At 36.5% G+C, this 16,873-nt stretch overlaps 1 protein-coding gene and 1 pseudogene across 1 annotated transcript in view; both read left to right on the top strand.

Moving 5' to 3' along the window:
• WIF1 (WNT inhibitory factor 1) overlaps window positions 1–16,873 on the top strand; it is a 71,172-nt gene that overhangs the window by 39,057 nt on the left and 15,242 nt on the right. Inside the window, exons 3-6 of the mRNA XM_033116145.1 lie at window positions 1,408–1,516; window positions 10,987–11,127; window positions 12,975–13,070; window positions 14,081–14,176. Coding sequence (XP_032972036.1) covers window positions 1,408–1,516; window positions 10,987–11,127; window positions 12,975–13,070; window positions 14,081–14,176 — 442 coding nt within the window. The remainder of the gene's footprint in view (window positions 1–1,407; window positions 1,517–10,986; window positions 11,128–12,974; window positions 13,071–14,080; window positions 14,177–16,873) is intronic.
• LOC117028024 (protein/nucleic acid deglycase DJ-1-like) lies at window positions 12,062–12,628 on the top strand (annotated as a pseudogene).

Raw genomic sequence — 16,873 nt, 5'->3', positions numbered from 1 at the left:
GTTAATTAACTCATCCAAATTCTGGCTATCTCTACGGATAACTGCAGAACCAATTAACTTGTCTAATTCTCATTTTAACAACTGCATTGTTTATTGATTGCTCTTTATTCCCAAATAAAAACACGTTTCCATTCCAAACTTTTTTTATTGTTTTAAATACTTACATCTTTTTTATAATACATATATTTATTAAGAGTAATGGCTAATACCATGTTTCCCTGAAAATAAGAATAAGACCTAGCTGGACAATCAGCTCTAATGCGTCTTTTGGAGCAAAAATTAATATAAGACCCGGTATTATATTATATTATATTATATATATTAATTATATTATATTATATATTATATTATATAAGACCTGGTCTTCTAGTAAAATAAGACCCCATCTTATATTAATTTTTGTTCCAAAAGATGCATTAGAGCTGATTGTCCGGCTAGGTCTTATTTTGGGGGAAACACGGTATTCATTGTCGACATGGCTTCTTTTTTACATCTTTAGTTATAGGACTTCTGTTCAGCAAGTCTTCAGATGGTTCTCCAGGTTGCTTGTTGTATAATTTAGTTGTAATTTTAATGTGGTCACAGGAGGAGGCAAGCACAGCATTTGACTAGAACTCCCATTCCAAACACTTTAAATAACTTAGTTAAGAATCAGTTAAGAATTAGAACTAAAGCTCTAGAATGAGATTTGCATCATTACTTTCAGTACGTAATGGGCATTTAAGTAGCAGGAACCATTTTCTCAAAGACTTAGTGGGAAAATGAAAACATTTACAATGTAGTGTTTTATGGCTTATTGTCATGTTATGGTGGTGAATTTTGCATTTTTAGGCTTTTCATAATTAAATTAGGTCTTAAATATAAACCTTTCAAAGGGAATGAGACTGAAAAATAAATATTAACAGCTAGATCATTAAATTTTGGATTTTTATATCTTCTTTTGCCCATAGATTGCTGCTTTAATTAGTCCTTATTTTATTACAGCTTTCCAAATTGTGATCAAAAGACTCACTTCAGACTTGAAAAGAATTAAAGACTTACCCAAGAAGCTGAGATGGATTTTCTAAGGGCTAGTTGATGATTGTTTTGACATCCCTTGTTTCCTTAAGAGCTTTTTTTCTCAATCCTTTTAAGAGACAGCAAGTAACTAATGTCATTTAAGCTAAAACACTTCTTGTGGGAATTTTGGATAAATGTTTTTAAAGGATCACTTCCCACCAGAGAGTCTAATTCTAGAGCTCTAAAACCCAGAACAGTGAGTTATGCCTACACAATACTTTAGACGTGTGCTCCAGAATTTCTGTAGTGAAAAATGTCATTCTTCCATCAAAGGGATGATGAGTTTAGAAATACCTTCTCACTCCCAGTGGTTTCCATGATACTGACTGTCAATGCCTTTTGTTGTAGGCAGAATACTTCTATGAATTCCTGTCCTTGCGCTCCCTGGATAAAGGCATCATGGCAGATCCAACCGTCAATGTCCCTCTGCTGGGAACAGTGCCTCACAAGGCTTCAGGTGGGTGGCCTTTGCCTCAGAGAAAGATTCACACTTAACATGTAATGGTGATGGGAATAATATTTAAGATCCAGATGTCACCCAGTCGAGGGATTATGAAATATTTTTCTGAAGAGATTGCTTGATTTTAGGGCAGCTCAGTAGTTATGTCCTTAATATCATTTGGGCAAAAAAATAGGATGGGAGTGAAGAAATTGCAGTTTCATAATTTCCTAAAACTCTAGGTAGCCCCAGTTCATATAATTCAAGATTAAAAAAAGAAAGAAAGCTTCCCCGAAAATAAGACTGGGTCTTATGTGAACTTTTGCTCCAAAAGACACATTAGGGCATATGTTCAGGGGATGTCCTCCTGAAAAAATCATGCTAGGGCTTATTTTCCGGTTAGGTCTTATTTTCAGGGAAATTCGGTCGTGTACATACGAAAATGTGGCAAAGATGCAAAGTAAGTGATTGGGGGCAAATGGGATAAGTCAAGAAAAACTTCCCAAAAGTGAGCATTGTACAGTAGTCCCCCCTTATAGCTGCGGTTTCACTTTTTGCAGTTTCAGTCAGCCTTGGACAATTATGGTCTGAGAATATTAAATGGAAAATTCCAAAAATAAACAATTCATAAATTGTACACTGTGCACCATTCTGAGTAGCATGATGAAATTTTGCACTGTCCCCTCTGTCCAGTCCGGGATGAGACTCATCCCTTTGTCCAGTGTATCCACGCTGTATATGCTGCCCGCCCATCTCAGTTATCAGATTGTCCATCTCAGTGCTCGTGTCCCAGTCACCCTTATTTTACTCAATAATGGCCCCAAAGTACAAGAGTAGTGATGCTGGTCACCTGGATATGTCAAAGAGAAGCCATAAGTGCTTCCTATAATTGGAAAGGTGAACACAGTACATTAAGATGTTTTGAGAGAGAGAGAGACCACATTCACATAACTTTTATTACAGTATATTATTATAATCGTTCTATTTTATTGTAGTTATTGTTAATCTCTTATTGTGTCTAATTTACATATTAAACTATCATAGGTATGTATGTATAGGAAAACACACAGTATCTATAGAGTTTGGTACAGGCATCCACTCAGGATGTTGGAACATATCCCTCACAGATAAGGGGGGACTACTGCATTAAATAGGAATTTGCCACATAAAAAAAGTGGAAGAAAGGGGTTTAGTCTTTCAGACCTAATCATTCTTCTTTGCTAAGAAAATAATAGTATGTTATATTTAGTTAGAGCTTTTCAGTTTACAAAGCACCCATTCATGCATTATCTAATTTGAGTTCTGGGAAGGAATCAAGGCCAGAATTACAGCTCCATTTTACAAATTAGAAAATTAAGGCTTATGCTGTTTAACTGACTTTGTCCAAATCATATATTAGTAATAAGTGGTGGAGCTGAGACTAGAGCCCAGGTGTTATGACTTTTAGAAAAACAGAGATCACTTATGTTAACATGTTCAAATATTTCCATCTATGAACATACATTTTTTTTCATGATTGTGGGAAAATTATATATTTGGTTTTGCATCATGACTTTTTTTGCTTTTAACATTTTAACATCAGCATAGTCCTGTGCCATAGATTTTTATAAAAGTTGTTTTTAATGCTCTTTCAATATTTTGTTTTATGAACATACCATAATTCACTTGCCCATTCCTTTATTGTGCGTTACTTATACTGTTTTCAGGGTTTGAATTTAGAAATCTCACAATACACGTCCTTTTAAGTAATAGATGATCACTGGGCAGGAATCCTGTCTGTCTTATTCACCACAACTGCCAACACAGGCTCAACGCAGAGCAGGATTTCAGAAAATACTTGTTGATTAGTATGTGTACAAGATCTTGCTGCTCATCTCATTATTTTGGTAAAACAGATTCTTAGAAATACAATTATTGTGTCAAAGAATATGAACTATGAACTTTTAAAAAGGCTCTTACAACAAATTGCCAAAATGCCCATTACTTTCCACAAAGCTTGTGCCCATCTGTACCCTGGCCAGCAGCGTGGGAGAGTGCCTAGCTTACTGTAATCTCATCAGCAAGGGCTATTAATCACAGTAACTATTTTGCTGACTTAAAAAGTGAAAAGTGATTTCGCAGTGTTCTTTCAATTTGATTTTTAAAATTCCTGTCTTGTTTCTATGTAAAATATCTGTGTACATACTCATGTTTATCTTGAAATAATAGCATTCTTACTGATTTGCAAAACTCGCTATAAAGTATTTACCCTTTACTGCAATTCTTTTCAATTTATTATTTCTATGTTTTTTGAGGGGGCGGAATTTACAGGGACTTTAAAATTCTATGTGGTCAAACCGATATTTCTTTCTGTGATTTTTTTTTCCTGTTCTTTTTATGCTTGGAAATTAATTCCTATTCCAGAGAGTAGTTAAGTGATAACTTGTACGTGCTTCTAGTGTTGTATAAAAATTTATTTTGGTACAGTATGAGGTAAGGGTCTAACCTGAATTATTTTTCTGAGTCATTAACTTTTCCAGTGTGGGAGGTTGAATTGATTCAAGAGAGCTTACTGTTTGTTCTAATACTGAAATTATTTGTAGTTTTATAATATTTTAAAATAATTGATAACATAACCTTGCCTCTTTTTTAAAAAATAATTTTATTCTTCTAGAGGGACATCAGAAGAATTTTGTCAGGTGTCAAATGAAAATCTCAATAGGAGCTAATTTAAATCTACGAAATAATCAGGAAATCAGGCACCCTTACAAAGTCCATTTTCAGTTTGCAGTTATCTACTACTTCCAATGGATCTGTATTGCCACTTACCAGCACTATAAGAGTTGGGGACTAAATAAGCACAAAGTTTTTCTAACTTCCTGGCGTAAGCGCCAGTGTGGATACAGACAGGAAGAGCGAATGTGCATTTCTCTTGGGTCATCCCAGGTATGACTAGTAGCCTTCTCATAGGGTCCGCTTCCAATCTCAATGGGTTCAAGGTTCTAGGAAGCTCATGTGAATGAATGAGGCCTGGGGTTCTGGAGATTAATTGGCCTGGGATTTGTAGCCCCAAGGATACGGATACCCCAATTCCAGACACATGGACATCCAGTCCCACTCCAATGGCATTGCTGGGGCTGTACTGCATGCTGCAGACAAGAAAGACATTCTGGTCGCCAAGTTCTTGGAATATGGTCATGTCACGTGTCTCATGCCATGTTCCTTTTTAGTCAATCTGCTATAAAGTTTTTCTTGATCAAATATTTTGTTTTTTGTTTTTTAAAGAATCAGGAATAAAACAAATACATAGCATGTCTCTCAATTTACATTTTACATTTTTGAATTTTTTTGTCTTTCTGATTATTAAACAAATATAAGCTCTTTGTAGCCAATTAAAATGCATAATTAAATTAATTGCACAGTTATACCTGCTCAACTTCCAATAAGTCTTGACTTTTTGGATTTCTAATTTAATGCTTGTATCTTAAAACTTCCCAGCTTTTTTCACTTTTTGTGTGTAGTGAAAAAAAGAACTTACTGAAAGTGTATTTCTTTGGATATTGAAACAATGAGATTTTGAACATATGATGTGAGAATATTTTAATAGATCATGTTTAAATACAACATAATTTCCTAATAATTTAAAATCTTTTCAAGTAATATAGTTTAGAGAAAAAAATGGGTGATACTTTGAGCAAGGTAATGTGAAAAAGAATAAGCCCTCTGGGACCAGATGACCAGATGACTTGTGCATGTGCGTGCACACACAGAGACACATACACAGTTGTACACACACAATTGTACATACTGCATGTACTCTACTCCCACACACATAGGTTTTTGGAGGCAGATGTAGGATTTGTCTGCAAAAAAATGCAGGTGCAAAAAGTTTATGGGAATTTTAGCCCATTGCAGGGCAGTTATTCATTAGCCTCATTAGTTCAGTCCCCACAGTAGGAGCAGTGAGGGTACCTTGAATTATTAAAAAGTAACCGACTCAGTATGTCTTTGCTCCTAAGCATCCAGGTAGTGTTCATTATTCTACGGGTTGGGTCTATTTTATACCCCCAAGCTGCTAAGCTGTTCTTTTATCCCACAGATTCCTATATGCCTAAACATTGCATGAAAAAGAAAACTCTTGATCTTTAACAGTTATGAAGTGCCTGCCTTCTGGCATCCGAAGAGAACAAAAACAGGAAATACAAACTGCAGGGTAGTTCAGTAAAATCACTCAGTTGGATAACAAAAAACATAAAGTTTCCATAAAGGCAAAGCTTTGCCTCTTTGAACACTCTGTCTCTGTCATATAATGAAAACAACAGAGCAGTGGTGTTTCTCAACCAAGACTTTCAGGAATCCAATGTCTAGAAATTTTTAAATAGGTGTTAATGCTGGCAGGATCATCTTCTTCTTGGTGACCCAGTCCTTAGCATAAAGTGCAGGCCAGCGTAGGTGCTCAGTATTTGCTGAGACATTGAATGGCTGTCGGCACAGCTTGGAGCATCGGTGACTCTTTGTGTAAGATGATTTATAAGCAGGTAGCAGTTTAGAATCAAGTGATGTTGAGGATGAGTGCTCGCCTGCCTTAGTCACCTCTTCCCTTGTGAGGGCAGTGGCTGGCATGACCGGAGACTGAAACTGTATAAGCATCATGCCCATCTCATTGTTTTATCAACAAACGTATTCTGATTAATCTTCTACATAAGATTACGTTTCTATGCAATCAGTTGCCTATCAGTGTGTACTTGAAAGCCATGCGAGATATGTTCAATCTGCTTTATTTTTTCTGAGTTGTTTTAATTTACGTCGGTTTCAATTGTACAACCTGACCGGCACTGGATTTTACAGCATTTGGCCTAATTTCATCTAGCTTTTGGTAAAAGTGGCGCTCTACTCCAATGCTTATTGTTGCAAAAGCACAACTAAACTTCCATTCTCTATTACTCCTTGGAAGTAGAGAGTCTATGCTTTTTCTGCCTTCAGTGTCTCTTATTCTTTGTGCATGTGTTTTTCTGAGTGTATACTGCTAATATTTTATTCTCTACATCTCCCACTGTCTATGGTGAATTTTGTCTTCTGTGTATGTACGTGAGTGTGCATGTGTATATGTGCAAGTGTGCGTCTGCATGTAGAAAGGTATATGAGTGTGTCTTCCATCAGGTATATCTTTGTGTCTGTGAGTGCCTCATTTGTGACAAATAACATACTAGGTGATGAAATTACAAAAACACATAAGATATGACCATAAGATATGGTCCTTGCCTTTGAAAATCTCATCCTTAGCAAAGGATGCAGAATCATAATTAAATCATTATATCATAATGCAATCATATAGAGAGGTGTTTGTGAAATATATAACTGAAATGATATAGGCAGGGGACATTAGGGAAGGCTACAGAGAGGAAGTGCTATTTAATTTTGGTCTTGAAAGAGGACACTGGACAGCAAAGAGGAGAAAGAACATTCCAAGCAGGGGATGGGCGTGCAGAGTCAGGGCACAGTGGACATGGGCCACGTGTCCAGGGACTGAAAGGGACCTAGTCTGGGGAAAGCACAGGTTTCCCAAACGTCACTTACTGAAGATGAAACTAACATACACACCACTCACAAAAATTAACTCAAAATGGATTAAAGACTTAAATGTAGATCCTGAAATTGCGAAACTCCTAGAAGAAAACACAGAAATAAAGCTTCTTGACAAGGGTCTTAGTAATGATTATTTGGATTTGACACCTAAAACACTAGCAATAAAATAAAAAATAAACAAGTGGGACTACATCAAACCCAAAAGCTTTTGCAAAAGAAACCATCAACAAAGTGAAAAGAAAACCTATAGAACTGCAAAAAATAGTTGTAAACCATATATCTGATTAGAGGTTAATATCCAAAGTATATAAAAAAATCATATAACTCAATAGCAAAAAGAAAATAATTTAAAAATGGGCAAAGGACCTGAGTAGACATTTCTCCAAAGAAGATATATGAATGGCCAATAGGTACATGAAAAGATGCTCAACATCATTAGTCATTGGGTAAACTCTTGTTAGAATAGCTATCAACAAAAGTCAAGAGATAACAAAAGCTGGTGTGGATGTGGAAAAAAGGGAACCCTTGTGCACTGTTGGTGGGAATGTAAATTGGTATAGCCACAATGGAAAACAGTATGGAGGTCCCTCAAAAAATTAAAAATAGAATTAACATGTGATCCAGCAATTTGACTTCCGGGAATATATCCAATGGAAAACACTAACTCAAAAAGATATCTGCACCCATATGTTCACCGCAGCATTATTTACAATAGCCAAGCCATAGAAACAACCTAAGTGTCCATCAATGGATGAATGGATATTTTTCTAGATTTTTTAAATGATTAAAATATTTTACTATCACAAAATGTCTTCAGAATAAATCACTGAAACATAAGCACCAAAAAAGGTGGGGTTTTTATCTCCAGTGTTTGGAAAAGTGACTAGCACACAGTAAATACTCAATAAATATTGAATGGCTGAACTCTTTGTATTTTGACTCAAATTTGTATTTAAACATTTAAAGGGAAAAATTCATCTTGAAAACCCTGCAGAAAGTTAGTTATGGTATGTTTTTCTCATTGAACTTCATTGGATTTTGCATCCTTGTTTTTCTTCCCTGGGATTGTTCAGAGCCATGTTTTTTAGAACCACGGGCCAGGGAACTCTGTGCATCTCTTCACTTTCACTGACTTAGAGGCCATGTGAACAAATCACAGACTTGTATGTGAGCACTCCAAATCCTCTAGAAGCGCCCCTAATGACTGGATATGTGAACATGTATTCATAATTTAATCATATTTGTAAATGATTTGCTTTTTAAAAATTTATTGGGGTGATATTGGTTATATAGGTTTCAAGTGTACATTTATATAAAACATCATCTATATACGGCATTGTGTGTTCACCACCCAGAGTCAGTTCTCCTTCCATCACCATATATTTGATCCCCTTTTCCCTGTTCTACCACACCCTCTCCCTTACCCTCTGGTAACCACTAAACTATTGTCTATGTCTATCAGTTTTCTTTGTTTGTCTTGTTCCTTTGTTGCTTTCAGTTTTCTATCTCACATATAAGTGAAGTTACATGGTTCTTGACTTTTTCTGCTTTTACCACATCTGAAAATATGGAGGAACTAATAAATTCAGTTCTTAACTGAATTTCCCATACATGTAATAAGACATTTTTTGATATTTAACATTCAAGATATGTTTTAAAATTTGACAATGCTGATAAGTTTACTTGAAGAGTTTACTTACAAACATCTTCTTTCATACCAAGATTAAATAAAACCAAAGTGTGCCATTATAAAACCAAAAGCTAAAATAAAACCAAAGTGTGCCATTTTAAAAGAATTATGTAGGTTGACCATGTGAGGATTCAATGAGCAATTTCTGACCTGGAAGAGGGTCCTCACCCACCCATGCTGACACCTGGATCTCAGACTTCCAACCCCAGTCCGTGAGAAGTAAATCCAAAAAAAAAAAAAAAAAAAAAAAGAATTAGATAGGCTGCAAAGTGGAGGCTGGATAAGGCCAAGGAAAAAGATACACTTGGAAAATAATAGTTTGGATGATGACATCTGGTGAGTAAGATTTAAGTTCTATCTTTAAGTATCCTTTCAGGTTCTTCTATCTTTTCAATTATTGGCCTACACATCCATGCAAAAGATTCATGAGAAAGATAAGTAAAATTTTATAATTGAATAAAATGAAAATGAATTGCAAGAGTTAGCAAGTGAAAGAAATTGTTTGTTCGTTCCTTTGCTTCCTTCTGAAATGGAAATCCCTACAATGGACTTCTATGTTTTGTAAATTGCCGTTTTCATCTATAAGATTACATTAAACCGAGGCTTTTAATGGGGACAATTTCACTATTGAACTTCAGATGCAATTTTGGTTTTCTCTTTATTTCAGTTAAAATATGTGTATATTTTCATCATTTAATTATTTGCAACGTACACATCTTAAGATTCAGGAGAGCGGGAAATTCATGTTATTTTGAGACTGGCGCAGTAATGAACACTGACAATGCCAAAACCTCAAGAGGGGTTTTGTGGTTGCCAGAGCACGTTAAGAAGGAAGGTTGTATGACTTGTGTGCAATGCCTTATGGAAAAGAGCAGACCAATTTCCAGCTCATTTTTTTTCTTATAAACCCAGGGGAAAGGTTTATGAAAACTCTAACAGGAAAGAATTTTTCTTGGCTTAGTATGATTTTTCCAAACTTGGCAGTAACCATAACTTGCCATACAGAAACAAAATAAAACAAAATTTCATGTTTACCTATTAGCGATTTTCTTTCTATTTGTAAGGAAGAACTAAAGTCTAGTGAATCAGCTAGGTCAGTCTTCCCCAGTGGATATGTTATGATAATACAGCGGATTTTAAAAATTTGCATAATCAGTCTCTCATCCAATGACTTGAGCCAATTTCTACCCAATGACTTGTGAGTATTCCGCAATTGGTGGCCTCACCCTCCCTGTACAGCAACATCCTTGTTCCCACTCTTTGCTTAGTCAACACCTGCACACCCCAAGTGATCATTAGATGCACAAAAAAGAAGTGTTTCCTCTTTAGGAACTTAAACCATTAGATATAAGCCTATCATGAGATTATTTCATCACACCAAACTCTCTTCTGGATCCCCAAGATATGGACACTTCTTAATATTAACAAATAGCCTGGGAAAATGTTAATTTCACTAACTCACTCCAATGACTGGAGTCTAGTCTGAGTTACAGAATATTTCCAAAGAAGGTATTTTGTCATTTTCAAGCAAACAGAGTAAAAATAAACCAGTGGGGTATTACTTATAGGGCTTTATTTAATGGATTCTGAAATGTTGATTTTTAGCTGTTTTTTGGAGGCTGGTGAAGGTGCCCACAGTTTCTTCCCCTAATTAATCAATCTGTGCTGCTGCCTATTTGCACCTTTGATTTTCAAAGAAAATCTTTCCAAGATAGTACAAGCCCAGACTACAAACAAAATATCCCCAATTCCATGTCAATAGGATACAAATTCATGAGGGTCACTCATTCTTTCTCCACCCAGCATGAAGTACAAGTTCTGTGGAGAATACCCAGATGATCAAATACACTGCCTACTCCAATTTCAGACACAAGAATGTCAGATAGTGAAATGTGAACATTTTTGCTTTGTTCTCTATCTCTCTTACCAAGATTTCTGTAAAACTGGAATCAACCAGATAAACTGTTTCTTCATATTTTCTTTTCTTTTTTTTAGATTTATATTTTTCTTTCTTTTTTTTAATTAAAGTTTATTGGGGTGATATGTTAATAAAGTTACATAGGTTTCAAGTGTACAATTCTGTTATATTTTCTTTTTTTTTAGTTGTTCAAGTTGGTTTCCCATGTCTTGGAAAATATAAAAATTCTGCTATATTTTCTTGTTTTTAGTTGTTCAAGTTGGTTTCCCATGTGTTGGAAAATATAAAAATTCTGCTATATTTTCTTGTTTTTAGTTGTTCAAGTTGGTTTCCCATGTCTTGGAAAACAAGACGGAGTGGCAGCATTTGAAGTGAATGTGATTGTAATGAATTCTGAAGGCAACACCATCCTACGGACACCTCAAAATGCTATTTTCTTTAAAACATGTCAACAAGGTAATCAGTGATGGTGATTCAAGAGATATCTCATAAGGCTTCCAGGTGTGAGTTGGGCCAAAATTTATAGATAGATGGTAGCTAGGTAGCTAGGTAGGTAGTAAGTGTTTGTATAATTATAATTACGCCAATGGGAGGAGAGGGTGAAAAACACAGGGCCCAGGAATAGTACTAAGACAGGCTTTCTCTGCTTTGACCCCACTCACAATTTTAGGAACTCTAATATCCCCTTCAAAATGCCCTCTCTTCTCCCTCTGTTCTTCCCCTCCTCCAACACAATCTTTGGGAGTCCCCAGGAGTATTTCACTTTTGGTCATGAATTTCCCCCCTTTTCTTACTCTGAGTCCTCATAGCAAGGTTGGCAGCCATTACCAACAACTGCCACCTGTCAACGTAACACTCCCCATGCCCCACTGCCCAAAGCTTGTGCCGATGACTTGCACAGAGGACAGGGTGCCACCATCATGCCAGTGATCTCTGCCAGGCAAAGGCACCTCACTGTCACACCCTGGGTGCCCATGTAAGCATGAAAGCCTGGCTCCTTTTCCATTGGGATACAGGACTTTTCCAGCACAGAATTTAAACTCTGGAAGCTTTCAGTGCTCTAAAGATGTGCCTACAGGTCATCCCACCCTGTGAAAGTGAATACTGAGGGCACTATCATATATACTATGTCAGCATGAATTTAAGAACATACAGTAGATTGGTAAGTGGGGATGAAGGCAGAATCAAGCTTGCTTTGCCTTCTTCCATAAGCCCCTACTGTTGGAAATAATATTGAGAGATGTAAAGTCTTCCTTTAGAAGACTTAATGAAGTATAAGTGGTATAGAAAGTGGTAGAAATATCTGTATTCAATATATTATGATCAGAGATGACAAGCCCGGTGGGGTGCATCTGCACAGTGCGTAGTCTTTAAAAACTACAATGTAAAAATGGCTTCAAAAAGAGCTCTAGTCAACCTGGCTAAAGGAGCAGAGGAGATGGAGACCGTCATCCCTGTAGATGTCATGAGATGAGCTGGAATTAAGGTCACCATCATGGGTTTGGCTGGAAAAGACCCCGTACAAAGTAGCCAAGATGTTGTCATTTGTCCTGATGCCAGTCTGGAAGATGCAAAAAAAGAGGGACCTTATGACGTGGTGGTTCTGCCAGGAGGTAATTTGGGTGCACAGAATTTATCTGAGTCTGCTGCTTTGAAAGATACTGAAGGAACAAGGAAGAGGGAGGGCTTCGTAGCCACCATCTGTGCAGGTCCTACTGCTCTGTTGGCTCATGAAATAGGTTTTGGAAGCAAAATTACAACACAACCACTTGCGAAAGACAAAATGATGAATGGAAGTCATTATAGCTACTCAGTGAATTGCGTAGAGAAGGATGGTCTAATCCTCACGAGCCGGGGGCCAGGGACAAAGTTTGAGTTTGCTCTTGCCATTGTCACGGCGCTGAGTGGCAAGAAGGTGGCCAAACAGGTGAAGACCCCGCTGGTCCTTAGAGACTAGAGCAGAAGTACCTGCTATTGGGTCACAAATAGGCCGCTTCTCACCACTTTCACTGAGTTTCCTTTAAACAGAAGTGAGTGGTTATTCTGCAGAGTCCTCGTCATGAAGTGACACCTACAGACTCCTTGCCCTACAGTGGTGTCCCCACATTTCTGAACCTTGATTTCAGAATAAATGATACTTAGCCAAAAAAAATACATACATACATATATATACACATATGTATGTATATATAATGGTCATTGGTGCACTGGGGGAAAAATGATCACTAACTTCTTCATGCTTGCTGTAACTCCCCAAACATGATTTGAAAGGTATCCATATAAATTTTTTCTCTTTGGTAAAGCTGAATGCCCAGGAGGGTGCCGAAATGGAGGCTTTTGTAATGAAAGACGTGTCTGCGAGTGTCCTGATGGATTCTACGGACCTCACTGTGAGAAAGGTAAAGAACAGAGTGCCAGCTTCCCTTGTTTGCTTCCTAATGAAATGGATGTCACATAGGAGCCCACATGTATTTTCAATACATCCCCTGAAATTACTTTTTTGGTCACATTATAAGGATTGGTTAAACCTTTTAAAGCACAGAAGAGGTATTGGGAAGTATTTCTTCTAAGAGTGATTTTCTGTTAAATCAAATATGTGGTGACGGGCAGAGAACTTTGGCACAATGTCTACATTCTTTGTGGCCACTCCCCTCAACCCCCAAAATATTTGCTATTATATACACCATACTTTGGCATATTCTTATAAAAGTTTTGAGGTTTTTTACTCTACTTAAATTGCATTTTAAAAGCTAGTGTTATGATTGACTTGAAAGTATCTACTCCAATCAAAAGTAGCTTGATTCACAATTAAGCCTACACCCGAGTTACGAAGTTGCTATAAGCCAAAAAGGAGGATGAATATCATTTTTGCAGTGAGTACATCTATTTAAATGAAATTACTATTAAGAAAGTTATATAAAAAAGAGATAAACAATAAAATGCATTAACTACAAGATGCTTAAGTACTAAAAGCTTATTGACCAGAATAATATTTTTCATCTTCAAGAAATAAGAATTTTTCTTGCTTGTATTTATTTTGAAATTAGAAGATCAAGGAAATAGGGCAGGAAAAAATATGTATAATCTTAGGAAGACCATATCTTAGTTGAAATAATGATTTGGGGCAAAGTTTAATCAGCCATTCCAATGGAACAACTCCAAAATTTTCTTACATGAAATTGGTTAAAAAATAGTCTGATATGAAAAAAATTGATTTACAGCACAAAAATCATTTTAGAGATACAAGAAAACTTGTATCTCTAAAGAAAGAACTTGTATTTCTAAAGAGTGGCCATTTTTGAGTCAACCACAAAGCTTGAAAATGCAAACTGATTGTATTATTGACATTTCTAAAATGTTCCTGCTCCAAAACCCTACTTGGCCTTAATCAGAGTTCTCTCCCTACTAGCCCTTTGCACACCACGATGTATGAATGGCGGGCTTTGTGTTACTCCTGGTTTCTGCATCTGCCCACCTGGATTCTATGGAGTCAATTGTGATAAAGGTAATCGTTTCTTTTTAAGAACAAGATTTTTTGTTGTTTTGTTGGGTTTTTTTTTTTTACTTTTTAACTGTTTGATTAAAATAAATATATTTAACAAATCACTTTTTATAACAGTGCTGTAAATAGGGTTTATCACTTAGCTAGTTTCTATAATTACTGTAACCCCAACTTTTAGTGTAGCTTAACACAGTAGAAGCTTATTTTCACTCACAGAATGCTCCAGTGCAGGAATACCTGGTCAGTGGGCAAGGCAGCTTTTTTCCATACAGTGACTCAGGGACCCAGGCACCTTCCATCTGTGATCTTGTCTAGAGCTTTGGAGCTGTCTGGATCTAGCCAATAAGCAGAGAAAAAGAGATTGGAATAGGCACTGCTTAAAAACAAAACAAAATAAAACCTGGCTCAGAAGTGACCTACAAAACTTCCACACCTGTTCCATAGGTAGGAATTAACCCCATGGTTCTACCTCGATGCAGGCAGGAGAAATGCCAATCCTGGCTGGAAAGTTGTCTTCCACTGACAGACAACTTTATGGGAGGAGAGCATGGATTTTTGTGAACAACTAGCTGTCCCTGCCACATGGGTTTTGTAGGTCCTAAATCAGTGTTATGGGTGAGCTTCTTAGAAATGAAGCAACCTGCTCCAAATTGCCTGACCTAGAAGTTCAGTGCCCCCCAAGTCAATGCTCTGCTTACAGATCACATCCCTGAGAGATCCGGTTCCTTCTTCCTATGATGCAGCATCATAGTCAGATTTTACTCTCAGAAAGTGGATTCAAATTTGGTCCTAAAATATTGCTGAATGATTCATGCTCTTAACAAGATACCTATCTATTTTGCCCAGGTCACATCTTTTATGGAAAAACATCAAATGATATCCTGCAAAGTGTATATAATTGATGACATTATCCTTGTGTCAAAAATTTTAATTGCATGACCAGAGCACTATTTTTAAATATACGCTCGAAATAAAATGAGTGTTATTTTCGAGAAATGTTTCTTTAGTGATAATGCAGCTAGTGCCAATTAAGATCGAAATAAGCAACTTTAAATAAAAAGAAAGAAAAGCTAAAGGAAAGATCCCTTAGCATATATCAGAATAATAATTTTGGTTATCTGCTATTTTCTGACATCCAGAGTACTTTCATACAATTATCTGATTTTATTCTCAACAGCCTTTTGAGAATATGTGAAGTTTTATCCATCGCATTCCCAGATAAATGAGGTGTATAGAGCTTGAGTAGCTTGACCCAAATTCAGATCTTTTAGTCTACCACGTTGATACTCAAGTTACCTGCTTTCAGTCCCATTTCCTCCACAAGTGACTCTGGATCTGCACAGATATCTCGATCTCGCTGTGGATCATGCTTTTCCCATCTCTAAACGAAATTAAGCCATTGACCTCTGGTCCTCTAAGCTAATTGACATAATATGTGAGAGCATCTCCACCTTTTATTTTAAAGTAATCTTTTAAAACTGGAGCATTGGACTAAAAACAATTTTTAAAAATTTGTATTCATAAGGATTAAGCACTAATGACACTAATAATAATTAACAACCAGTGAGAAAGATTCCTTATTGTGAATCTTCTTTTTACTTGTCTAAATTTAGCACTCAGCATCTCTGCTGTTTCAAAATTGGGCATTTCTTGAAGCAGAATTCAACTCATGTTATCTTGAAACTATTAGGAAATAAAGCAAATTCTTCAGCTTTGTGAGACCTCCTTATGTAGATATGGCTGTTATTGGTGTTCTTTGCATAGTGGAATGTTAGTTGCATTGTTTTTCTAATGGTATGGTGTCACAAACACTGCCTGGTCACTGTTGAAGGAAAATATCTATCTGGATTGCAGTGTATTTTACATTTGGTAATATTGTACCCTTCAGATGAAAAATTTTCCTCCTTGTTAGATTCTAATAAATTTTTTTTAAATTATTATTATTTAGAAAGTCTGTTGAAATTCCACTTTGTTTCACTGGAGATCTGGGAACATTAAAAAACAATTTTTTTACTACCTCAACAAAAAATGCTTTATTATCCAGGAGGAAGTATAGAACTTCTAAAAAATGCTTTAATTAGTGGCAGAGAGCTAGACGTTAGTACTACATTTTTAGAAACATTAAAGATTAATTTTCATCGGTTCTTGGGACATCAGTCACAAACTTCAGGAATTGAGTATTTAAGCATTGGCCCACCATACCCTCAGTTCCTGTGAAAGTTACTTAGCATCTCTGGCTCATTTTCCTGTTCAAGAATCATTGCACAACAGAAATGTAAAAAGTCTTGGTCAGGACGGTAAAATACTATACAAATACTAAGAGTGTGGCCATATTCTATAACCAGCTTTGTCATATTCTATAACATTCAAATAAGCTCCCAGATTCTTCTCATTTGACTTGTTAGTAAGAGGTAGTGCCCAGTGGGCTCTGGCCAAGCTGGCACTTACAGGAAAAACAGGGACAAGTACGGAGACAGGACACAAACACAACTGGCCAGCCCTAACAGTTCTAGCACCAAGTTGCAAAGAGGAAGCTCAAAGAGCTGGTTCTCCTAAATCCAAATCTTAAATCCTATACTCAGATGCTGCAGCTCCCCTCTACATCAGGAGGTTTGATTTTGCCAAAGCGAGTACAGCGTTGTCTTAAGCTAGAAGATACCTAGGATTTGAAACAAAAAGCTTTATCATTTAAGAAGCAGG

The sequence above is a fragment of the Rhinolophus ferrumequinum genome, chromosome 10, assembly GCF_004115265.2.
Source record: "Rhinolophus ferrumequinum isolate MPI-CBG mRhiFer1 chromosome 10, mRhiFer1_v1.p, whole genome shotgun sequence".
Taxonomy (NCBI): domain Eukaryota; kingdom Metazoa; phylum Chordata; class Mammalia; order Chiroptera; family Rhinolophidae; genus Rhinolophus; species Rhinolophus ferrumequinum.
The sequence above is the reverse complement of the archived record's forward strand: the minus strand, read 5'-3'. Positions and strand labels throughout refer to the sequence as shown.